Source organism: Orcinus orca, chromosome 11 (genome assembly GCF_937001465.1).
Source record: "Orcinus orca chromosome 11, mOrcOrc1.1, whole genome shotgun sequence".
Classification (NCBI taxonomy): domain Eukaryota; kingdom Metazoa; phylum Chordata; class Mammalia; order Artiodactyla; family Delphinidae; genus Orcinus; species Orcinus orca.
Genome location: NC_064569.1, coordinates 93,128,515 through 93,152,721, shown reverse-complemented (window position 1 = coordinate 93,152,721; position 24,207 = coordinate 93,128,515). Strand labels below are relative to the sequence as shown.

Below are 24,207 nucleotides of genomic sequence, written 5' to 3'. Positions count from 1 at the left end.
AGCGGCGGTGGCGGCGGCTGGGCCAGGAGAGGCTGGCGCGCCCGGCGGCTCTGCGAATCCTCCGGCATCCGCCCAGGCGGGCCGCCCCCGCCCGCGGCAGCTCCCCGAGCAGCGGCCCGGCACCGGCGCCTTCCCGGCGGGGTAAATATTGGGGGGCCGCGGGCCCGCGGAGGGGCGCAAACCTGGGGGGAAACGGGGCTCCCTCCGCCTCTTTGTTTTTGCGCGAGAAGGGAGGGGAGGAGAGGGCGGACACACGCGCGTTCGCACTCGGGTATGGGGGGGCTGCCCGGGCGCCGCCCGCTCGGCCCGGCGAGGACAAAGGCGCGACTGGGGACGAGGAGGAGGAGGGTGACTATTATTTTGCAGACTTGCCCTGGGGAGGCCCCCCCAGTCCGGCCCGCCTCCCCCTCCCCCAGCTGGACCGTTCAAGGCCCCAGCCAGCCGGGGCGGCCACCCCAGGCTGCGATTTGGGGACGCTGAGGGAGGGGGTCCGGGACTGGGGTGCTGGGGTGCACCCGATACTGTTGATTCGGAATTCTCTCCCAAACCCTGGGGCTTCGGTAGGGTTCACCAGAGCATTAGCAGAGCCCCCAACCCCTTCGCTCCTGGCCTGGGTGCTCCAGACCTGGGGGTCAGCAAGGCTGCTCTCCCGCATGTTGGCTGGGGGCGCTTGGGGGGCCCTGGGGTGATGGGGTGTGTGGTCACCCAGCCACCGATTCTGTTTTCCTTTGTGGAGAGAAAGAAAGGGGTGGGGGTTATTTATCAGATCGGATTCTCCCGTTTCTGCGTGTGAGAAATCCATGTTTTGCAAGTCCCTGTGGAACATGAAACTATGTTTGTGCCCGGGTGTCCTTAGAGAGAGGATTCCCAAGCTCTTCACGCCCAAACTCAAAGTGGGGTGAGCCCCCTCCCCAACTTTTTCCCTTAGTTTTCTTGCATATTTTCTTTTTGGATCAGCCTTCGTCAGGGAGATAGATTTGGGAACAGGGGAAGGGGATCCTGAGTGTCTAAGTTGCACCCAATAAATGCCTGTTTGGGGCTCCTTTGCCTGGGTGTCTGGGATGTTCCTCCACTTTTTATTTTAATGGTCCAGGGACAAGGGCCCTGGCTGGGGAGGGGGGTGGGCAGGGAGTAAGAAAACTGCCCCTGTGCCGTTCTGCTTGGTAGTTTGTCTAATTTTTTTTAACCAGTTGAAACTCCGGAATCTTCATGTCCGCCTTTTTTTTTTCTTCTTCGTTTATTCCAACGCCAACCCCCCACCCCGCCCCCCAAAGGAGAGAAGCAGCAAAGAACTGGAAAGCCTCTTCCATTCTTGACTCAAGCCTCTCTCCTCTCCTCTGGGAGGCTTTTGGGGAGACAGTGCTGGGACAGTCTAGGCTCTCCTTGGGGCCCTGGCCCCCCGGGTGTAGGAGGGACGCTGGCGGGTCTGGGTGGTAGCCCAGAAAAGTGGTGGTTGCCTGCAGGGCTGATCGTTTGCTCCCTCTCTTCTCTGCCCTTCTCTGCCGACAGCCCGGTGAGTGGGGAGGGGTTGGGGGGTCATGTGCAGTGTATTTATGTAAGGCACCCAGACGGAGGGCACGGGTATTTATATAACCCGGCGTGGGTATTTATGTAATATAGGATGCGGGTGTATTTATGTTCCTTTCCTAACCTGCGGCTTTCCCGGCTGCCATGTGTGGTCTCTGAATTGGCCTTGGCGGAAGACGGACGGGGCCGGTGGGGGGGGGGGGTTGTTTGTGTGTGTACACACCCGCCCGCCCCCCACCCCCTTCCCCAAGCAGGGCTCACAGTGTATGTCTGCGTTTCTTTCTTCCTTTGGAGTGTACACACGGGACGATGTGTATGTGAGGTGTGTGGCATGTGAGTTTCCCGCATATGTGGAGTGTGTTCTGCTGGCAGCCCTGGCACCTCAGCTGGGACTGGCCAGGCGTGTGGGCAGAGGCCCTTGGTGGAGAGCCCGGAGTTTGGCTGGCGCTGGGTGGAGCTCCTTCCTTGTGACCATTGGTGAAGGGCTAGTGGCGGCTCCCTGGGAACTAGTGCTGGGGCTGGGTGTCTCTCCTGGGCAGGAGCTATTGGCTCCTTGCCTCCGCTGGGGTGGAGAGCTCCAGCCTGACCAACTGTGGAATAAAGCCCTCCCGTCTCCCCTCCTGGGTGGGTCTGGCTTTTGGGGTAGTACTTGGCATGGGGAAGGGGCAGAGCCTCTGTGCCGCACACAGCTGCTTTTCCACCTTCCTGTTTTGTTTGCCTCCTGGCCCTGGCATGAAATAAGTCCTGTTTGAGAGGGTGGAGGCTGCCAGGTAGGGCAGCAGGAACCCTGTCTGGGTCTTAGGGGAGGAAACTGTCACTAACTTGCTGCTGGGGTGGGGTGGGGAGCAGGTGGCGTGTCCTCCCTGGGCCTCAGTTCCCTGTCTGCAGGGAGCGGCACCTCTTTATAGTTTTCTGCACTTGCCCTCTCGTAGACCCTCTGAGATCTTAGGGATCCCCCATCCCTCTCCTTATTTCATAGGCCAACCCTCCCCATCCCCCAGAGCAAAAACCACCTCCTCCTGGCCTTTTGAGTTTCCTCCTCTGCTGCCCAGACCTTTGCCCCAGGCCAGAGCAGAGGCATCCCTACCAGGGTGGCCCCTGATGTTCCGTGAGCTTGGACACCCAGGGTGGGGCACAGGAAGGAGGGAGGTGCTCAGGTCAGCGCTTTCCCCCCAGACCTCCTCCCACACCACAGAAGCTGGTCCTTCAGCTCAAAACCTGGCTTTGGTCCCCTCAGTTGCTCTGCAGGGCCCTCTTAGGAGACCCTCCTAATCTGGAAGAAAACCAGCCCCAAACTGTTCATCCAAAGAGATCCTTGCAGAGAGTCCTTTGTGAGGTTCTTGGTGTTGTGAGGTCGAGAGAGGGAGAGGACCAGAAGGTAGATGTTCTGGGGCCCCTTTCTTGCCTTCCCCATGAGTTGGGGAGGAGACCTCTCTGGCAGGGCACACTGCAGACTTGCAAGGTCTGCCTCTGGGAAGACCAGCCCAGGCTGTGAAGACCTGGCCTCCAATTCTTGGTGCTGGAAGCTGGAGGCCTGGGGTAAGGATGGGGGCACGGGGATCCTGTCAGTCCTGATGGGGCTGAGGAACTCCTTTGGTGACAGTTCAAGCTGTCCTCCTATCCCTGGAGGTTGGAATTTGCTGGTGGTTGCCATGGCCGCACCCCCAGGGTGATCAGCTCCTGCATCCCACCTCCCCATCACGCCCTTTGTCCTTGATTTTCCTATCAGAGTCTTTGCCCATTGTGACTGGCCTGCCTCTGAGAGGCTCCTATCGGAGGGTCCCTGAACGAGTAACCCCCGAGGAGATGCTTGCTTTGCTCTTTTCCTCCTGGGCCTTGTCTCTGGTCCCCATTCTGCCTGGCTACACTGACACCTGTTCTAATAGCCTCAGCACAGGTGGAGGCTATTGGGCTACCTGACACCTGGTTGCTCTTAGGCAAAGCAAGGCCAAATCCCTTCCTGGACGGTGGGAGGGAGGATGGTGGTGTCCTAAGTTTCTCGTGGCTTTTCCTGACCTTTGGTGGGGGAAGAGTGGGCTCCGGGGTCTAGGCCCCCTTCCAGCTTCCCTCTTCTCTGACCCTGTGTCTCTGCTTACTTTTGCAGCAAGAGTGAACCATGGAGCTACGTGTGGGGAACAAGTACCGCCTGGGCCGGAAGATCGGGAGCGGGTCCTTCGGAGATATCTACCTAGGTGAGTGTTTCTGGCTCCAGCTCAGTGACTCTGGAGGCCCTGGGACAGCCCTGGGCACTAGGAGGAAAGATGCCAACATTTCATGCTTTGAAGTCAGAACGTGGCTCTGGTGGCATGTTTTGGTCATTTTGTCCCCAGAACCATCCCAGATGGGGAGGGAAGCAGCAGGCTGGGGGTGAGGCAGGCCGAGGGGCTCCTCAGTCAGGGCAGGATGGGGTTCCCACTTGCTGCAGTCTGGGCAGAGGAGTGTATTTTTAACTCTGGTTTCTAGCTGCAGATGAGCTGGGTCTCCAGCTGGGCGTGGGAAAACGCAAGCTGGGTTAGCACCCCTGTCTCTTGTCTCCTGGGGGAAGGATGCTGGTGGACAGAAGAGGCTTGAGCAAGCTGATTGCTCCCAGCTAGGCCCCCTCCCTGTGGTCCAGCCTCTTGGAATTCAGCCCAGGAAGCCTTCGGAATGACGCAGGCTCCCCCGTAACCTCAGGGCTAACCTCAGGGCTGGGGCGGGGTTCGGTCTTAGCTTTTAGGAGCTTTTAGGATCTCTCTCCCTGGATGTGCTTCCTGTTGAAAGTCTGAGTTTGCTCTCTTGTTGATTAAACAAATCACTGACATCTCACCCCGTCCTTGATCCAGGAGAATGCCCCTTTCTCAGCTGCCCTGGGGGTGCGGGGGCACAGTCAGGGGGCGCGGCCCTTCCTTGGCAGTCGTTGGTCTGGAGGGGAGAGACTGTGATGGTAATCGTGAATTGGAGTTGTTAGAGCAAGGTGGCAGCCCCTGGGGTTTCTCCCCATTCCTGTCCCTGTGCCCTTGGAAGCATCTGTGCCTCTGTTTCCCTCCTGGGAAAAGAACAATAAGTCAGTTCTGTCCTGGGCAGAGGAAACTGACAGGTCAGTGTGCCGTGCTTGTTGCTTCAGAACTCGGGGCGTTTCTCTTACTCAGTGATCTGGGTCCCTGCCCTCTTAGGGTATGAAATCTGCTTCTCAGTCAGCTGCCCCTTCCCCATCAGAGGGGAGGGGGACACGTATGCCCACACTCTCTGGACAGTACTCAGGCTGGGCTGGGCCCTGTTTGAATGCCGTCTTCCCTCACAGCAGCCTCTAGAGATGGTGCCGAGCTGTCCCTGCTTCACACATTGAGACGGGGGCGGCACAATCAAGTTGGCCACCGAGGCTTCTCTCCAAAACTAGAAAAGACAGGGAATTCCCTGGTGGTCCAGTGGTTAGGACTCCGCACTTTCACTGCCAAGGGTGCGGGTTTGATCCCTGGTCGGAGAAGTAAGATCCCGCAAGCCGTGTGGCGTGGCCAAAAAAGAAAAGAAAACAAACAAACAAACTAGAAAAGGCAAACTTCCTACCCACAGCCCTCCACGGGAGTGAGAGTGTAGAGGACAAAACGTGGGAGAGAGCCGTCAGACCTGGCTTTGTGCGGTTGGTGAAGGTTGTGTGATACTGCTGCCTGGCCCACGAAGGACTTTCATGAGGCACAAGTGAAATGGGCGCGTGGGAACGCATCTTGTAAACTGTAAAGTGCCAGCCAGATGTGCAGGTCATTGTCAGACACCTAGTAGATCACCCTCCTGTAAGCACTGCAGAGCTCAGAACAGAGGGAAGGAACAGTGCAGGCTGGAGCTGTTTGAAAGGTTTGCTCTGTGACTCTGAGCTCCTCTGGGGGGAGGCGGGGAGGCGTTGGGTTGTGTCCACCTTCTCGCCCCAGCGCCCAGCACGTGGGGGCTCAGTGAAGGCCCTTCACATGAATGAATGAGGAAATGGGGGCTGTGACGTGCAGAGGCCTGTGAAGCGGCTTCACTTACAGCAGGAGAGAAGAAGGTGGGGATGTGGGGGCAAGTTCAGGTCCCCAGTCGATCTCTCATGTGCTGTGTGACCTGGGATCTGAGCCTCAGCCTCTCTCCCTGAGCCTCAGCATTCTCATCTGTGAAGGGGGTGCCCATCTCCTTACTGTTTGTGAAATTGGGGTGGGTATAAAGGACCCTCTTATCATGGAGGCTTTGGGCTCAGGACTGAAGCCTGGAGCCACTGGCTTGAGGGCAAAGGGCAGGGAGAGGCAGCTTTGGGCTGGTGCATACCTGCTGCTAGACAACACCCAGCCCCAGGCCTTCTCTTTGCAGAAGGGAAACTGAGGCCCATAGATGGAGGGGCAACCCAAGGTCATTCAGAAAGTCAGTGTCCCTGGTCCCTGTGGTGGGACCTTGCTGGGGACAGTACTTCCTGTTTATCCAGTAATCATCTAGTTCATTTTTTAAAAAATATATTTATTTATTTATTTTTGGTTGCATTGGGTCTTAGTTGCTGCGCACGGGCTTTCTCTAGTTGCGGCGAGTGGGGGCTACTCCTCGTTGCGGTGAGTGGGCTTCTCATTGCGGTGGCTTCTCTTGTTGCGGAGCATGGGCTCTAGGCGCGCGGGCTTCAGTAGTTGTGGCACGAGGGCTCAGTAGTTGTGGCACGAGGGCTCAGTAGTTGTGGCACGCGGGCTCTAGAGCGCAGGCTTAGTAGCTGTGGCGCACGGGCTTAGTTGCTCTGCGGCATGTGGGATCTTCCCGGACCAGGGCTCGAACCCATGTCCCTTACATTGGCAGGCGGATTCTTAACCACTGTGCCACCAGAGAAGCCCCCATCTAGTTCATTTTAAAAACTAGGTCTGGGTTTACTCCCCTTTGTACAGGCTTTGGAGTAAATTCTACCAGGGTTTAGGTACTGGCGTTTCTTTTCCTCACTGTATGCCCTTGAGCAAGTGATGACCTCTGCCAGCCTTGGCTTCCGCATCTGTAAAATGGAGTTGCGAGGCCTCCAGGGTGGTGAGAAGTAGTGAGATCACAGCATGCAAAAACTGCACATGCTTGGCCCTGCAGTGGTGCTTTTATGTTGTGTCTGTCCCCCAACCCTCAGTCTTGGTTAGGATTTGCTACTGTCAGGAACTGGGTCCTTTTGGGCCTGAGCTGGGGGGTAGGGAGCTGGTTCTCTGCTGGCTGCACAGGCCTCGGGGACCCTGGCCTGATGCAGTGTCCTGCCAGCTCCTTCCCGGGCCCCTCTCGCTGGTGTGGGGATGGTAGTGATTGTAGGGCCTCCCCGGCTGGCCTCACTGGCTCCCTTTGTTCAAAGCTCTGGCCACATTCTTGTCACTGGTGCCAGTGCCAGGGCCTGACTCCAGATGGCCTCTGCAGGTGGGGCTGGGCGCGGCCTGCAGGCCCTGCTTTCCAGGATCGACTGAAGGCGAGCACATTTGTGGATGTGGCCGCAAGGCCTATACTCCTTTTCCAGCGCCTCCTCCCTCTCCCCTCGGCATCGTGCGGGGCCAGCTCTGGTAGGGCCTCACCTTGGCTGCATGGGGTCCGGCAGTGGCCGAGCCTGTGCCACCCACTCTACCAGCCGCTGGCCATGTGCCTCAGGAGCTCTCTAGACCTCTTAGTCTCTGGTCCTCAGTTGCAGATGGGGTGATGGTGTGGGTACTGCCCACCTGCAGTCCCGCCCGGCCCCCGATTGTACCGTCTGTGAGTGAGCCCCCGCCTCAGCTTGATCCTCCCCCTCCCCACCTAGAACTTGCCGAGCTCCCAGACCCTCTAGGGCTGGCCAGGTCTGAGCCCTTCTCTACGTCCAAGTTTGTTTTCCACACTGGCTCGTCCCCCGACAGGGCTGCTCGTTCTCCGAGGGGCCACCTCTGCCGCCTTTGCCTGGCACTTTTCACTTAATCAAAGTTATCCTTTGTTGTTCCCACGGAAGGTGAGCTGAGCTCCTCCAGGGCAGGGCTGCCTCAGGTGGCCCAGGGCTCGGTATGCGTCTGGTGATTGAATGAATGAGATGCTAGGGAATTGGAGTAGAGAAAAAAGCAGGGGTTCTAGAGACTAAGTTTCAGATCCTGGCTCTGCCCCAGCCAGTTCTGTGTGACCTCAGGCCAGTTACATATCCTCTCTGAGCCTCAGGTCAGTGGTTGTGAGAAGTGAGGGAGGTCAGAGAGGACTGGCAGCTTCCTGGTAGAGTTCAGAGGCAGTGCAGGGGTCTGGTGGTGGTGGGACCCGTAGGCAGCTGTGACAGCTTTCCAGCAGTTGCTTGGGGTCAGAAGCCTTTGCCTAACAGCTTAGGTCCCTGTTCAGGGAAGTTGTGTGGCATTTGGTCATTGACCTTTGGTGTCTCCGTTTCCTCGTATGATACAAACAGTAGTACTGGCAGGATGGTGTAAGAGCTCAAGGGGACAAAGGGCTTTTCCCCTCCACCTCCCCATTTCGGGAAGGGGCGTTCTCCGGGCACCTCTGCTCCCTGCGCAATCTGCTGAGTCATAAGTGCTGAAGGCCCTGCATCATCCAGTGTCTCTTGGGCTCTTCCCCCTGCCTGGGCGGGGCCGCCATCGACCGGACAATTGCAGCAGCCTCCTTCCGGGTCCCACCCCCCACACACCTCAAGTCCTCTCCAGTCCTTTCGAATACACCAGTGGGTCTCAACAAGGGGAGGGAGGCCAGATTTTGTCTCACAGGGGATGTTCGGCAAGGTCTGGAGACATTGTTGGTTGTCTCACCTCAGCGTGGGGGTGTGCTGCTGGCAGCGAGTGGGTAGAGTCGGGGATGCTGGTAAACACCCTGCGGTGCACAGGACTGCCCCAGAGCGGAGCGTCTGCAGTGCCTCTGGAGTCTCAGGCTCATGGCCAGGATCGTAGCTTGGCATCTGAGCCCCTTCCCATCTCCCCCTGACTCACCTCTTCCACTGTCTTCTTCAGCCACCTCGAGCTCCAGCTGCACCAGACCACCCAGCGTTCACTGCACCCGCTCCTGTCGGGCCTTTGCACGTGCTGTGGCCACAGTCTGGGATGGTCCTGCTCACACAGCAGGAGCCCTTGCAGCCTTTCCTCCCACTGCATGGCCAGTGGACTGCAGTGAGCCCCAGCTCCCCCCCACCCCCATCCTCACTGTCGCCTGGAAACGTGTGAGGCTCTCCCCAGTGATGAGTTTTGACGTGTCAAAAGCACTTTACAGTTTGCAAAGCACTTTCTCTCCCATGGCTCACTGGATTTGGGAATCCACTTTTTTTTTATTTTTAAGTGGTTCAGAAATGAAAACACAAAACCAAAAACCAAAACACAAAAACATGCTAAGTGAGAGAAGCCAGTCACCAAAGATCCCGTATTCTATGATTCTCTTTATATGAGACTTCAGGAGTAGGCACGTCCATAGAGACAGAAAGTGGATTAGTGGTTGCCTAGAGCTGGGGCGCTGGGGGAGATGGGGAGCGACCACTAAGAGATGCAGGTGTTTTAGGGATGGTGAAAGTGTTCTAAAATTGATTGTGGTGTTGGTTACATGACCTTGTGAATATACTGAAAACCACTGAATTGTACACTTTAAAGAAGTGATTGTGTAGCATGTGAATTATGTCTCAACAAAGGTGTTGAAAAAAATGACAAGACGTAACATGGTATCAGAGAAGTGTCCTTTTCCCCTCCTGTCCTCATCCAACCCTGCCCCGTCTTGACTGGTTTCTCATGTTCCTTTTGAGTGTTTCTTTATGTTGATACAAACAAACACAGATACATATTGTTTCCGCACTTTTTTCTTTAACCACTGAAAGGAGAGCATATGATACATACTGTTCTGTACTTTGCTTTTTCACTTCCTGTATCTTTGAGATCTTTCCACTTCTGCACCGAGAGAGCTTCCTCTTTTCTTTCTCCATTGTGTTCCGTTTTATGCATGGGCCTTTCTTTATTTAACCAGTCCCCACTGCTGGACATTTGGGTTGTTTCCAAGCTTTTACTGTTGCAAACAGCCTAAGTGGACAGCCTCGTCCAGGCCTTATTTTGCGCTGTGCGAGGGTATCGAGTAAAGTCCCCAGAGTGGGAGCTGGAGGGAGCCGAGAGGCCTTGCAGCCAGGCTTCCCCGGTTCACACGGCGACCGCGGGGGAGGAGTGACCCCTCCCACCGAGAGCGCAGACCAGCTCGGGTGGACGTGGTCTTTTAATATTTATTTGTTCATTTATTGTGGCTGCTCTGGGTCTTGGTTGCGGTCCTCGGGGTCCTTAGTTGCAGCATGCCTGCAGTACCTAGTTCCCCGACCAGGATCGAAACCGGGCCGTCTGCATTGGGAACTCGGAGTCTCACCCGCTAGACAACCAGGGAAGTCCCTGAGTAAGCCATTTTTATACTAATGATTTCTTTCTTTCTCTGTGAAGTGTGTGTTTGAATCCTTTACCCTGTTTCCTATGGAGTCATTGGTCCTTTTCCTACTGCTTTGTGGGTGCTCACTGTATATTAGTGTGATGTTAGCTCTTTGCTATTGATAAGCATGTGCACTATTTCTTAGGACTTTGTTTCTGGTGTTTTTGCCGTGGAGAGGGATTCCTTTTTTTGGAGGAGGGAAGGGAGCCTTTTTTTTTTTTTCTTTAATGGCTTCTGGATTTTAAGTCAGGATAAAAAGCCTTGCCTACTCCCAAATTAAAAGGCAGTGCTCCTTTCTTCTAACATCTCGTTGTTTTACTTTTTTATTAAATGTATAAAACATGTCCATGGTATAAGGCATCCTTCCCAACACCCAGTTGGAGGGGGACATACCTGTCACCTTGAAGGCCCCTGGTACCCCACCCCACCCCGTCCCACCCTCTGCTTCCCCCACACAGAGGTAAGCACTATCTTGACATTTTAAGTTATTCTCTTCCGTTAGTTTTATTGCATGTTTATATCCCTAAACTATATATATTTCAGTGTTGTGTGTTTTGAAATTGAGACAATTAGAACTGTGCTTGCATCCTTCTGTCTCTTCCTTCCTCTTTTTTTTTTCCTTAAATTGAGGTGAAATTCACACAACATAAAATTAACCATTTTAAAAGTACACAAGTTAGTGGTATTTAGTACAGCCCCAGTGTTGTGCGACCGCCATCCCTACCTAGTTCCAAGACGTTTTCATCACCCAGAAGAAAACCCTGCACCTATTAAGCAGGCCCATCCTATCTCCCCCTGCCCCCAGCCTGCGGCAACCACCAGTCCACTCTTTGTCTCCATGGATTCATCTATTCTGGGCATTTCATACAATGGAATCAGACAGTATTTCTTTGCCCTTCGGTGTGTGACTTATTCACTGAGCGTAGTGTTTTTAAGGTTCACTGATGTCACAGCATGTGTCAGTGCGCCGTTCCTTCTCAGGGACAGGCAGAGTCTGCTGTCCACGCCTCTTTTGATGGACGTTCAGGTGTCTCCACCTTCTGGCTCTTGTGAACGGTGCTGCTCCTTGCTGTCTGCACTCAGGGTTCAGATGCTGAGAGCCACCCGCTTAGCCATCGTGTATGCCTTCCACTGCCTGTGGCATCCCCGGGGCGCTTGCACCACCCTGTAGCCATCCTTCTGGTGCTGGACTTTGTGGTCTTTGTTGCTGTGCAGGTCCTTCGTGTCCTCCCGGTGCTCACGGTTCTGAAGGGCACACACTTGGGAGTGGACTGGCTTGGCCAAGGGTTTGTGTGTGTTTAGCTTTACCAGGTAGAGGCCAACCTGGTTTCCGAAGTGGCTTAGCCAACTTACACTCCGATTTTTTCCCCCCGTACTATATTTTGCTCCACTTCGGACTTCCGCTGCGTGCTGTGAGCTGGGCTGTCTTTTCTAAGATGCCAGTTATTCCAAGGACGTTTGTTGCGTAGCCCCATCTCGTCCCCTGATTTGAGGTGCCGGCGTTATCCTGCCTGTCCTCAGTTCTTCCAGTCGTTGTGCCCTCCTCCGGACTTCCTCTGTTGTCTGTGTGCTAAGACTACACCGTTCAGTTGTGGCAGCTCAGTCCCGCTTGGCCCCAAGAAGGAGCCGGCCTCTCAGCCTAGCCCCCAGCCCTCCAAGTCAGCCCACCCCTTACTGTAGCTGGGGAGACTGAGGCCAGGTGCGGCGGGGATTTGGGTCTTTCTTGAGACAGCCTTGCCCCCCTCCCTTCTCTCCTCCTCATCCCCACACCCCAGTGACCTTACCTGTCTTCAGCTCGGGAGTCCTCAGTAGCTCCCACGCTCCAGGATGAAGTTCCCCTTACTGGTCTGTGAGCGTTTTTCGGCTGTGCCCTGACCCCCCTTGCATCCAGCCTTCCTGCTGCCCCAGCCTCCGGTTCTCTGAATGGTCCATAGCCCTCACCTCCTTCCCCTGGCATGAGCTGCAGCTCTGGCTCTCCCCTCCCACCCAGGCTGGGTCGGGTGCCTGCTCTGTGTCCCACAGTCCCTCCGCTTCCCTTGGATACAGTGCCGGGCCCTCTGCACAGCCTCCCCCAAGGGGCGCTGAGCTGCTTGGGGGCAGACACTTAGTTGGTCCTGGTCTGGTGCTGCCTGCCCAGCTGAGTGTGACCCCGGTCCCTTGCCCCTGGCAGGTGCCAACATCGCCTCTGGTGAAGAAGTTGCCATCAAGCTCGAGTGTGTGAAAACGAAGCACCCCCAGCTGCACATCGAGAGCAAGTTCTACAAGATGATGCAGGGGGGAGGTGAGGGCTGGAGGGGGCTGGAGGGGGCGGGGCCTGAGGAGCTCTGTGCATGTGCGCACGTGGGAGGGGCCCTGGGGCTGGGCGGGGTGGGGAGTGACCGACCCTGACAGCCCTGCGTCCCCCCGCAGTGGGAATCCCGTCCATCAAGTGGTGCGGAGCCGAGGGAGACTACAATGTGATGGTCATGGAGCTGCTGGGGCCCAGCCTCGAGGACCTCTTCAACTTCTGCTCCCGCAAGTTCAGCCTCAAGACGGTGCTGCTCCTGGCCGACCAGATGGTGAGTCCCCCACCTACCCACTCGGGCTGGGGACTGGGCTCCCAGCTTCCCTTCCAACCTCCCCTGCCCCGTCGTGCCAGTGGGCACTGGGTACCCAGCTGGAGGATGCTGGAGCCAGGAGGCAGTGACAGCGACGTAGGACGGGCCTGGTTCCTGGACCAGGACCGCGGGACCTTGACCATCAGCCATGGTTGGGGGGTAGGTAGGGAGGGGGTATTAAAATGCAGGCTCCCAGTTTCCACTCCAGACCTGCTCGGTTGGGCTTCCGGGCAAGGCCTGGGACCCTGCCCTCAGGTGAGCGTAAAGCCTGTGGTCACACAGACCTGGGTCCTGTCCCCGTGGGGTGACTGTAGGTGAGCTGCTGGGCTTCCGTCTCCTCAGGAGCGTCTTCCCTTTGCTGGGTTGTTGTGCAGTCACCTGGGACGCCACACGGTGCCTGGACCAGAGCAGGAGCCCACGGACAAGCAATGCTTAGGTCCTCAATCCCTTTATAAGTTCAAGGGAGGAAAATTTTAGGAAAAGAAAATTTAAAAAGCATAGAATTCTAGCCCTGGAATGCTACGTGGAGATCTTGTTACATAGGGGTCTGTAGCTGTGGCTGCCCTCCAGAATGGCTGCAGACATCCTCCAGTTTTAGGCTAGATGTGTGTGTGCAGAGGAGGGTTGTTAGATTCTCACAGGACGGGAGACTCAAAAAGGGTTTAGGAGATACTCAGAAGCCTGAGGCCCAGGGAGGGCACCAACCTGCCAGAGGACCTATTGTGTGCCTATATGTTAATTTAAGTTTCTAACACATTGTTTAAAGGACAAGGGCCTGTGTGTCCGCCTTACTTTGGTGTCCTCTGGAAGCCAGGGGACAAATCCTGTCGGTGTGCTCCATCTCTGTCACCCCTGCCAAGTTTAGGGTTCACTGGTCCTCCTGTTCCCCCCAGCCTGGTTGCCAGAACAGCCTTCGAGATGCCTCTTTGGTCCCTTGAGGGCCTCTCATGTCCTCTGTGGTGTAGAGCCAGGCAGGTGAGGCCTGAATGCCTTTCTGGGCTTCATTTCTAGATCTTGCCATTCGCTTTCCTGCCTTGCTCTCTTTCCTTTGTCACAGCAAACTTGATGAACTCTTCCTTCAGAGTTCCTCTCTACTGTCACTTCCTCCAGGAAGCCTTCCGTGACCTGACCCTTGAAATCATCATACATGGTGATTGCAGACTGATCTGGCCCTCCCCCCGGCCCGTGGCAGGGACCACGGATGTGTTTTCCATCTGTACGGCCCCAGCCCCTCTGTGGAACATGTGCTGAACGACTTGCTCTCCCCTCCCCCAGATCAGCCGCATTGAATACATCCACTCCAAGAACTTCATACACCGGGACGTCAAGCCCGACAACTTCCTCATGGGGCTGGGGAAGAAGGGCAACCTGGTGTACATCATTGACTTCGGCCTGGCCAAGAAGTACCGGGACGCCCGCACCCACCAGCACATCCCCTACCGGGAAAACAAGAACCTGACTGGCACTGCCCGCTACGCCTCCATCAACACCCACCTGGGCATCGGTGAGTGAGCGAGGCCCGGGAGCAGAGTACACCCACGGGCTGCTGGCCAGGACCCTGGCTTTCCTTCTGCAGCCTGGGTTTATTCCCCTGGCTGGCCGCACAGGCAGGTCTTCTCTTTCACAGGAAGAGCTGTGGGGTGCTGAGCACCCGCCCTCTCGTGCCTTACTCATCCCCGCAGCAGCCTTGGTGCGCAAGGCTGTTTCCCCATTTTTTTTTTTTTTTATAAATTTATTTATTTACTTTTGACTGCCTTGGGTCTTCGTTGCTGTGCACAGCCCTTCTTTAGTTGCAGCAAGCGGGGGCTACTCTTCGTTGTGGTACGCGGGCTTCTCACTGCGGTGGCTTCTCTCGTTGCAGAGCACAGGCTCTAGGCGCGCGGGCTTTAGTAGTTGCGGCACGAGGGCTCAGTAGTTGTGGCTCGCAGGCTCTAGAGCGCAGGCTCAGTAGTTGTGGTGCAAGGGCTTAGTTGCTCTGTGGCATGTGGGATCTTCCTGGACAAGGGCTCGAACCTGTGTACCCTGCATCGGCAGGCGGATTCTTAACCACTGCACCACCAGGGAAGCCCTGTTTCCTCATTTTTACGTGTGGGGAATGCTGGCTCACCGTGTGACACAGGTCGCTTAAGGTCATACAGCTTAGCAAGTGCCAAAGTCAGAACTGGCCCCAGCCCTGTCTGATGCCACTGCTCGAGCCTTATCCACAGGGTGGGCCAGGCAAGAAGGCCCTGGGGTGCCTACTGCATAGTTGCTGAATGAATGAGAGCCTGAGCTGGAAAAACTAGGCCTAGGTTGTGTTGGAAAAGCTCAGCCTCAGGCCCCTTCTCTGTAGAAGGGGGTGATAACAGTGCCTGTTCGTAGTGGGGCTGCAGCAAGCCAGCATGTGACAAGGGGGGGCTCGTGCTGGGTGCACTGGCGGGGGTCGTTCCCCTCAATCAAGGAGCATGTCCTGGAGAAAGGGGTCCTGACTCCCGCCAGCCGGGAGCCCAAGTGGACCCTGCCCCTCACCTCGTCCTTGACTCTGCAGAGCAAAGCCGTCGAGATGACCTGGAGAGTCTGGGCTACGTGCTCATGTACTTCAACCTGGGCTCCCTGCCCTGGCAGGGCCTCAAAGCGGCCACCAAGCGCCAGAAGTACGAGCGGATCAGCGAGAAGAAGATGTCGACGCCCATTGAGGTCCTCTGCAAAGGCTACCCCTGTGAGTAGCCCAGTGGGGCAGGTGGTTAGCCTGGGACCCCTGAGGCCCCTTCTGAGGGGCAGACGAGCCTGTCCTGGGCTACCACTGCCTGGCACCAGAACGTCAATCACAGGCTCTCCCACTGTTCAGGCACAGCTAGGAGGCCTGGCTGCTAAATAGCGAGTGTCCCCAACCCACACTCCGGCCTCACCTCGTAAGGGCTGAATGTCAGGAAGAACTCCGGACCTTCCTCTTCCTGGGAGTCTCCTTCACTACTCTCACGGAACACCTCACTTCTGACACTTCTGGTCACCAAAGGTCTGGGGTTCTTTCCCCCTCAGCAAGCCATTCTCTGACACCAGCCGGGTGTCCTAGAGTTTAACTCGGTTCCGACACTCTCTCCCTGGAGGTAGTGTCAGATCCCACAGGGTAAGGGCTCCGTCCCACAAGGCTGTCCCCACCACACTTCAGATGCCGGTCACGAGTCCAGGTTGCCACCTGTGCGTCTGGTTGATGGGCTATAAGTAGACCTGAGGTCCCCCTTGGGTTTGGTTAATTGGGCTCACGCAAGTCAGGGGGGCACTTACTTGTTTACCAGTTTATTAGAGGATGTGGTAAAGGATACAGATGAACGGCCAGTGGAAGAGATAGGTAGGGTGGGGTTTGGGAGGGTCCCGAAAGCAGGAGCTTCTGTGCGTGGAGTCGGGGGGTGTCACCCTCCTGATGTGGATGTGTTCACCAACTGGGAAGCTCTCCAAACCCCATGCTATTGGGATATTTATGGAGGCTTCATCACGTCGGCACGGGTGATCATTGACTCCATTGCCAGCCCCTCTCCCTTCTCTAGAGAAGTGGGTGGGGCTGAGGGCTGGAAATTCCAAGCTTCTGATCATGGATTGGTCTTTCTGCTGACCTGCCCCCATCCGGGAGCCCTAACCCAGAGTCTTCTCCTTAGAGCAAAAGGTGCTCCTACTGCTCTTACCACCTAGGCAGGTACAAGGGCTTTAGGGGCCCAGGGGCAGGAACCAATATATATATTTCCTGTTGTCTCACAAGGGTCCTCTCTTGCCTCTGATTTTCAGAGGATGACATGGAAGTTCTCCTCCTGTGGCCTAGAGTTCCCATCGGGCTCTTGACAGGCTGAAGTTCATAGATTGTTGTAGGGAGGACGGCCTCTTGGACCTTGTCTTGACCCCTCTTAGACCAGCAGTATCTGTAGGGACGGTGGCTGGGTGGGACTCCGCCGGCTGTTGGGGGCCCTGGGGGCACACGGGCCTCATGGTGACACCTTCTGTCCCCTCCACCAGCTGAGTTCTCAACATACCTCAACTTCTGCCGTTCGCTGCGGTTCGACGACAAGCCCGACTACTCCTACCTGCGCCAGCTCTTCCGCAACCTCTTCCACCGTCAGGGCTTCTCCTATGATTATGTCTTCGACTGGAACATGCTCAAATTCGTGAGTCACCTGGAGGCCGAGGCGGGCTTGGGGGACTGGATTGGGAAAGCCAACGTGACCCCGTAGCGGGTGGGGCTCCCGGAAGATGGGAGCTATGAGCCGGACAGTGCAGGTGACGTCACCGGGGTCCCGGAGCCCCCGTTCTCCTCCCACTCCAGCGTCATCTGTGCTGACGGCACGTGCTGCTGCGGTCAGCGGGGCCCAGGCGGGCACCACCTCCCACCACACCCAAGAGGGCCTGTTTGGGCCTTGAGTCCATCTTGGGTGCCTGGATGGGTGGGGCCCAGATGGTGCTGGTGGGCCCCCCTGCTGTCTTGATCGTGGCCTACACCATCCTGCTCTTGTTGCTCTGTACCTCCCAGGTTGCGGCCTTCACTGAGGCCCCCTTGGCCTGCCTGGACCCCTTCATTGTGGTTTCCTTCTTCCTGGTCATGGGACCCTGGGTCTTGCTAGGCGCCTCCTCTCTCTGTCTCTGTCTCTGTCTCTGTCTCTGTCTCTGTCTCTCTCTCTCTCTCTCTCTCTCTCAAGAGTCTTGCGGGTGGGGTGGGGAGAATTGTTGTAGTCAGCTGGGCCTAGAGCTCCGGAATCTGTGAAATCCTATGTCTTGTTTCCCATCTCTTCTGGAAAAGGGGGCTTCCTCGAGCCAGGCTCAGCCCCGTGACAGCGACGCTATTGCACTGCCCAGGCCCCGCCCCTGTGCCTGTGCCGGGTCCATGTACCCACCCACGTACTGGTAAGGACCCTCCAAGACCTGGCCTCCAAGACGTACTGCTCAGCGGGGTGAGCACAAGAGGCTGAGCCCCTGCTGTGCTCTCTCTGTCCCTTCCAGGTGCCTGGCACCCCTGGGCACCCAGGACCCTCCAGATAGGCCCATGGAGGAGCTGCCCGCCCCACACTCCTGGCCTGTGGTCTGGACCTCAGGGCCCCAGTTCTGACATCCCCAGGTGTGCCTGAGCCCACCGGGGCTAGGCCCAAGGAGACATCCCTTGGCATGGTGGGAGTACAATGGAGAGGCATGATGGAGAAGGCCCTGCTGCGAGATTCTTGGGGACAAATCGGCTGCCTGATGAACAGAGCCTGAAGGAGGGACGATGTTCACTGCCCTGGAGGGTCCTGGTGGCAATGGGCCCCAGGAGCAGCCTCAACCGGACCCTGTCGGTGGCCTCTGTATCGAACCTGAACTCATTAAACGCCGCTACCTGTACTGCGTTCCATCGTGGCGTGCCTCTTGGTGGGTGCCCTCGGCCTGCCCCACCAGATGCTCAGGACCGAGGCCTTGTTCTCCAGGACGCTGGGATCGGCACTTGGTCTTGTGCCCCTCCTCCCTCTGGCTCTCAAACAGTGGCCTGGTACTGTTCCCTAAGGAGTGGGGCAGAGGCTGGGGGTCCCACAGGCCGAAGGGCCCCAGGGGTGAGAGATGGGCAGTGGGGCACCTTTCACCCCAGACCTTCCGGCTGGGAGCACAGCTGAGGGCCCGGGGCCAGCTCTTCTTGCCCCAGGGCACTGCTCAGGGCACTGGGCACCCGCTCATCCATGTAGAAAGCCATTCCTGAGCCTGGTTCTGGGCTGAGTTTGGCCCTTTTCTCGGTATAGCTCCAGGAATGGATTTTGCATCGTCCAGGCCTGTGCCCTCCAACGTGGTAGCCACTGGCTACGTGTGGCTAATTTTTAATTAAAATTAATTAAAGCTGAAAACGTACTTCCTCAGTTGCATTTGGCACATTTAAAGTCCTCAGGAGCCACAAGCGGCTGGCTAGCGGCTGCCATGCCCAGCAAGGCGGATGTGAACATACCCATCATCACAGAAAGGTCTGTGGGACCTGCTACTCCAGATGGCTCCTCACAGAGCTGCTCGTGGGACCGTCCAGCCGACAAGATCTCGCCTCAAACCAGGCCGGGAGCACGCTCTCCACCCATTGCTGGCACGCTGACCCCTTCCTGGGATTCCCTTAGAGACAGGCCCTGGACTCAGAAGCTGAGCAAAGGCGCCAACAGCCTTATCCTGCCCCGATCTCTGACTTGAGGGCCATCATACTGGATAATCGGGCACCTTTGACCCCATCACCACTGGAGTGAGCTCAACCGCCTTCCGCTGCCCCTGGCAGAAGTATCTGCAGACACCTGATGGAGACCTTCCACACTTTCACCTCGAGACCAAGCCCCTCCCACATCACCCCTTCCCCGCTGCAAGAAACCTTCATCAGCACCTACCAGCAGACTGGACACCATGCTGGACGCCGTGGGCCGCAGACTCTTCCATGGGAAGGATCCTGCCCTTGACTGAGAACTTCCCTCCTTGGAGTGGCCGCCTCGTATCGTTTGGCATCAGGGCCCTGGAATCCCCGGATACCTGGAGCCTGGGATGTTGCTCTCAGCACACAGAGCCACTGTGTTCCGAGGTCTAACTAGCTGGCCAGGGGGAAACTCGACACAGCCAAGGACAGGGGTCCATACGACACTGGTGAATGCTTGTGTGACTCTGATGTTGACCTTTTTGTGTTTTCACATGGGCAAATAAAAAGCCGAGAGACCTCCCTGGTGTGCGTTTCTTGAGGCATCACTTGGGTTGGTTGGAAATGGAGAGAGTAGCTCACCTCAGCCTGCCGCAGGCCTGAGCCTGCCGTTGGCCTGAGCCTCCTGAGGCCACAAAGGGCAGGGGCTCCAGCCCTCCGCTCATCCACGGCCCCTGGGCTGTGCACCTCTGAGTGAATCCCCTGGCTTCACTGAGCCCGAGTTTCTCCCACCAGGGAGTGAGTTCATACCTGCCTTGTGGGGTTGATGTGCCCTCTGCCCATGGGATGGGATGTTCAACGAGTGGCTGCTGCAGCTCATATCATAGGCTTTGCTGTGCTTCTGGCCGGACATTCTCTTTGCCAGTCTGTAATTGAGTGGGTGGGAACCCGGGGTGAGGAGTGGAGGTCGGGAGATGCTGCCCTGGTGCTTCCATCTTCCAGGCTTGTGGGTGGGAGGGCTGGGAATGTGCATCCCTAGAATGTTCTGCTAAGTCCTCTGGGGGTGCGGAGAGCAGAGCGGGACTGGGTGGCGGAAGCCTGGGTTCACACCCCAGCTCTGCTCTGAGCTGTGTGGCCCCAGGAGGGTCCTGAGGCCTCTCTGGGCCTCGGTTCTTCAGTAGGATTCAGGGATCATTCTGATTCCCAGCCGCTATCTCCCAGAATTGCTTCAAGTCAAAGGGCCACCCCTACCCCCTCTCCCAAGGACAGCAGGGCCTTCTCCGCCAGTTCTCTGGGAGAGACAGGGTTGCAGGAGCCCGCACCCCGTGGCCCGTGAGCAGGCCCCCAACTCAGCCTGCAGGTCTCTCCGCAGATGCGGCCCCCCTCATGCCAGCCCCCGCCCTTCCCTGTGGACGACCCCAGGACCAACTAGGTGACGCGGCCAGGCGCCGCTCCCATGCCGCACTCCTCTCTGGGCCTTCCTCCTTTCCTCCTGCACTGGGGGTGGCCGTGGCCAGACGGCAGAGCCCCCAGGGGCTCAGGCACCCCTTCTGCCACAGCCTGCCTGCTGGGCCTCTTTTTCTTCCATGGGGCATCTAGCCCATTCCTTCTCCAGCTCCCATCCCAAGGCAGGCAGCATCTGTGCGGGTCCCCTGGGCCTCTTGGTTGTGGTCCCCACAGCACCTGCCAGAAGCCATTGCCAGGTCCAGGGGCAGGGGAAGAACAGCCCTTTGAAAAGATTTCCTTGCTAGGCACTGGGAAGCCTGGTTTGAGTCCTGGCCCCACCTTCAGCTAGCCTTGTAACTCTCTCTCTGGGCCTCTGAACACCTGCCCTGCTGTATTTGGAAACCTTGAGGAGCTGGGGCCCCTCTGTATACGGAGGGGACCCAGGTTGGGAGGGCCACGGAGTACCCTTGGTTGTCTTGGGGCACACGACCTCCCTCTGCCCCTCGGGCCCAGCTTCCTCCTTCCGGGCAGTTGTGTGGCTTTGTTTCTCTGTGCGGTGTGATCATGGGTCATTTCCAGGTCTCTTGGGCTTCCTGCTTTGTGGGGAGGAGGTCGGACCAGAGGGTTTCTGAGATGCCACTTCCCCAAGACGCCCACCTGGCCTGCCTCCCCCCGCTCTGACCCCGAGAGAGTGCCAGATCCCGGAGCACGCTGACCTCGCAGGGCTGACCAGGTCTCATGTCACACCCACAGGGTGCAGCCCGGAACCCCGAGGACGTGGACCGGGAGCGGCGAGAGCACGAGCGCGAGGAGAGGATGGGGCAGCTCCGGGGGTCCGCCACCCGGGCCCTGCCCCCTGGCCCGCCCACTGGGGCCACCGCCAGTCGGCTCCGCAGTGCGGCCGAGCCTGTAGCTTCCACCCCTGCCTCCCGCATCCAGCAAGCTGGTGAGCAGACACCTTGGGCAGCGCGCGGGGCCCGGCGGGGGCGCGGGGCGGCCGGGGCCCCAGGTGCTGAGGGCAGCTTCCCCCCTCTTCGCCCTCCAGGCAATACTTCTCCCAGAGCGATCTCACGGGTCGACAGAGAGAGGAAGGTGAGCATGAGGCTACACAGGGGCGCACCCGCCAACGTCTCGTCCTCCGACCTCACTGGGCGGCAAGAGGTCTCCCGGATTTCAGCCTCACAGGTGAGCTGCCCTCACGCCAGCCCTTTTGTGCCTCACAGCCGAGCCAGGAGAGGTAACCGCCCCAGCAGGCGGTAGAGCTGGAACCCAGCCCTCTGCCAGGGGCCCAGCCTGCGTGGGCGGCGGGGCGCTCACAGAGGAGGGGCTCGTGGTCCCTGCCATCAGCGAGCCCCCGCCGTCCCGGTCAGCACAGGATGGAGGGATGGGTGGACCCTGTCGGCTGGCCCCACTTAGGGGCCATGTTTGGGCTAGGGAAGTTGGGAAGGGGGAATCCGGGGTTGCCCAGGGAAGGGGTCCGGCAGAGGTGGGCAGGAGACCTGCTCTGGGCCTCCTGCCTATGGTGGAGGAGTCTCAGCAGGACAGGCTACGGGCTGGGAGTCCAGCGGCTCCATTCACGTGTGGCCTTGAGCAGCTGCTTTGCCGCTGGGGGCAGGGTTCTTGTCTTACAAAACAGAGACATCCTGGGTCCTTGAGATCACGTACCCCTGCCCTTGGCTTGAGGGGCTTGGGTTGGGGGTGGGGCTCCACGGTGGGGAGAGACTTGCCGAAGTGCCGTGGCCAGCAGCTCACCCCTCCCACCTTTCTGCCTCCCTTCCCAAAGACGAGCGTGCCATTTGACCACCTCGGGAAGTGAGGAGCCACCAGCGGACCAGTATTTGCTTAGGTGAGCCGATGTCTGCTGCAGACGTAGCCCCGTCAGGTCTGGAAACGCCCACGGCCCCCTGGAGGAGCCCAGTGTGTGCGCTGAGCGGGCCCGGCCCACGCCAGCTAACTTCTGCTGGAAAACTCCCTCTTGCGTGGGGCAGTCCTCCATCCCCGCTTTGCCTTAACTATTCTGGAAGGTTGGTAGCAGGGACTGAGCCCGGGGCCCCACACCGCGACCTTCCCCAGGGCTCTAGCCTTGTCCCAGCCTCTGGGTCGTTAAACGCTTCGTTCATGCAGAGCACGTAAGACAGGGCCCTGTACTCAGGAGTTTATCTGCTGTCAGAGAAGGCCCTTGGCGGCTCCGCAAGCCCAGGAGAGGCCCTCTGGCTAGTGTGGGCCTCCATGGAACTTGTGGCTGCCCGAGGCCTTGAGGTGGGATGTCGCAGCTCTGCACTCGGGCCCCGCTTGGGAACCCGCTTGGGGCTCCTCTGGCGGTACGTAGGGGGACGTCGGAGCTCCCTGGGGAACATGTACATGGCCGGCAGCGGCTTACATTTCACAGGCTTGACCTCGCACCAGGACATCTTGAGTACGATCTGCTTTTTGGAAATGTATTCCACAGGTAGCTCTGGGGCATAAATCGGAGTTGACCTTCGTCAGACCCCAGGCCCAGGAACCAGTCCATCCGTGGCAGGGTGGGGCAGATGTGTGGCTGGGGGTTGGCTGCTCACCGAAAGGAGGGAGGGAGGCTCTGTGTCTTTTCTGTGAACGTGGAGCACCTACTCTGTGCCCCAGAGAGGGACCAGCTCAAAGCCTTGGGGGCAGGAAGACAGGAGCTGAAGGCCGCTGGCAGATGGGTGGCCAGAGGCAGATGTGCACCTGATCTGTCTTCTCTCTCCCCCTTTCTAGTGTCTTCACTGTATTTTCTTTTAAAAAAACAACAAAAAGATGGGGGAAAAAAAACCACTCGAACAAAAAGAAACAAAACCCAGCACAAAACCAACGATGGATTCTATTTCGAGTCTTTTTTTTTTTCTTTTTTTTTTCTTTTTTTGCCAATGGCAAGAAGATGGGATGCCCTCGGCATAGAGGATCCTCGTCCCTTCGCACTTCCCGCTGCCCACAGCCTTCAGGCTGCCAAACGCTCCCAGACATCAGGCTCCACTCGGCGGACGCCACGGCCCTGCCACGGCCGCCGCCTGACATGGCTGGGAGGGGGACACTTCTGCACTGGAGCTGCAGCAGGTCCTCACGGGCCCTCAGGAGGTGGCCTGAGGAGCTGGGGGAATGGATTGGTTGGTCAGAGGCTGGTCCCACTGGGTATCCATGAGCCTTGGGACCACGGGAGACGTGTGCAGCCCCACCCCCCTGAGATGACGGCCGCCGACTTTCTGTGTTGGGCTTTTGCCAGTGCCCCCCTCAGCGTTTGGGTCCCTTCTTTGCCTGTCCACAGAGACCTTGAGGAGGGGGTGGTGAGGCAGGGGGGCCAGGAGTCCTTGTGGGCGTGTGTGTATGTATCTGACCTGTATCTCCCAGGACAGCAGGTGTGCCGCCCACCTGCCAGGCCGACTTTGTGTTCTCATGCCCCTGACGAGGACATGGGGGTGGGCGGTGACCTCCATGCCCCTCAAGGAGGGCACAGAGGGTCTTTGACACCACCGACCCCTGAGACTGTCATCAGCCTGTGGTCCCCCTTTTCTGGTCTTAGGGCAGAATCTGTGGAGACTCCTTCCAGAAGGCATCTGGCTCCTGGGTTATACATTAATTCCCTGGTCCTGACACTCACCTGGGGTCAGGCCTGGGCACTGGATTTATCCATCCTGCCTAGTTAACACTCGTTTTTACTTTATTTTTGTTTGTTTTTTTCCATGTGTGTATTTCCTAATTTATTTACCTCTGTTTCCCCTTTATTTTCTTTTTCTTTTTTTTAATTAAAGAGCAAACCTTTTTATTACTTTGTAATTTAAAAAACAAAAAAAATACTGATGAACTTTGGGGGGAATTTTGTACTTTTTTCCTGTGTAAATATTGGACTTTTTTGAGCTTTATTGTGGTTGTTAATTTGAAGTAATAAAGTAGAAAAGGATAAAGTGACATGGGCAGCCCTTGGTCCACCCACCTCTTTGCTCTGGGGGCTTCTGTCCAGCAGACCTGGGAGCCGGGGATGGCTGAGGACACCGGAGAGTACTTGGTACCTCCCTGGGACTGTTTTAACCCTGTGCTTCAAAGACCACACACAGACCACCTGGGGACCTCGTTAAAAAAAGCAGCTTCTGACTCAGGAGGGCTGGAGTGGGGCCTGAGAGTCCGCATCCGAACAAGTTCCAGATGATGTCCACAGCCCAGGACCACACTGAGTAGGAAAGTTCAAAACGCTCT

General features: G+C 57.4%; 2 protein-coding genes across 7 annotated transcripts; both read left to right on the top strand.

Annotated features, from left to right (window-relative positions):
• CSNK1E (casein kinase 1 epsilon) lies at positions 1–23,922 on the top strand. 6 transcript variants are annotated; one of them, XM_004279483.4, is made up of 11 exons: positions 1–141; positions 3,632–3,719; positions 12,044–12,154; positions 12,283–12,431; positions 13,746–13,974; positions 14,998–15,168; positions 16,455–16,603; positions 20,755–20,947; positions 21,047–21,186; positions 21,785–21,847; positions 22,738–23,922. In XM_004279483.4, the coding sequence occupies exons 2-10, from the start codon at positions 3,644–3,646 to the stop codon at positions 21,815–21,817; spliced, it is 1,251 nt and encodes a 416-aa protein (XP_004279531.1). In that variant the 5' UTR covers positions 1–141; positions 3,632–3,643; the 3' UTR covers positions 21,818–21,847; positions 22,738–23,922. The 6 variants fall into 6 exon arrangements, with proteins under 6 accessions (XP_004279531.1, XP_033260953.1, XP_012392088.1 ...); XM_033405061.2 differs by lacking the exon at positions 1–141 and adding an exon at positions 1,772–3,066; XM_033405062.2 differs by having other exon boundaries at positions 21,785–23,922.
• LOC117196464 (uncharacterized) lies at positions 22,533–23,922 on the top strand. Its single transcript, XM_033405063.2, has one exon. The coding sequence runs from the start codon at positions 22,533–22,535 to the stop codon at positions 23,658–23,660; it is 1,128 nt and encodes a 375-aa protein (XP_033260954.2). The 3' UTR covers positions 23,661–23,922.
• Positions 23,923–24,207: the final 285 nt, after the last annotated feature.

Excerpts from the sequence above, each read along its gene's own strand:
- CSNK1E (XM_004279483.4), top strand. The coding sequence starts at position 3,644 with ATGGAGCTACGTGTGGGGAACAAGTACCGCCTGGGCCGGAAGATCGGG. Across the intron at positions 12,155-12,282 it reads CAAGATGATGCAGGGGGGAG|TGGGAATCCCGTCCATCAAG; the intron begins GTGAGGGCTGGA and ends GTCCCCCCGCAG. Across the intron at positions 12,432-13,745 it reads TGCTCCTGGCCGACCAGATG|ATCAGCCGCATTGAATACAT; the intron begins GTGAGTCCCCCA and ends CCCCTCCCCCAG.
- LOC117196464 (XM_033405063.2), top strand. The coding sequence starts at position 22,533 with ATGTGTGGCTGGGGGTTGGCTGCTCACCGAAAGGAGGGAGGGAGGCTC.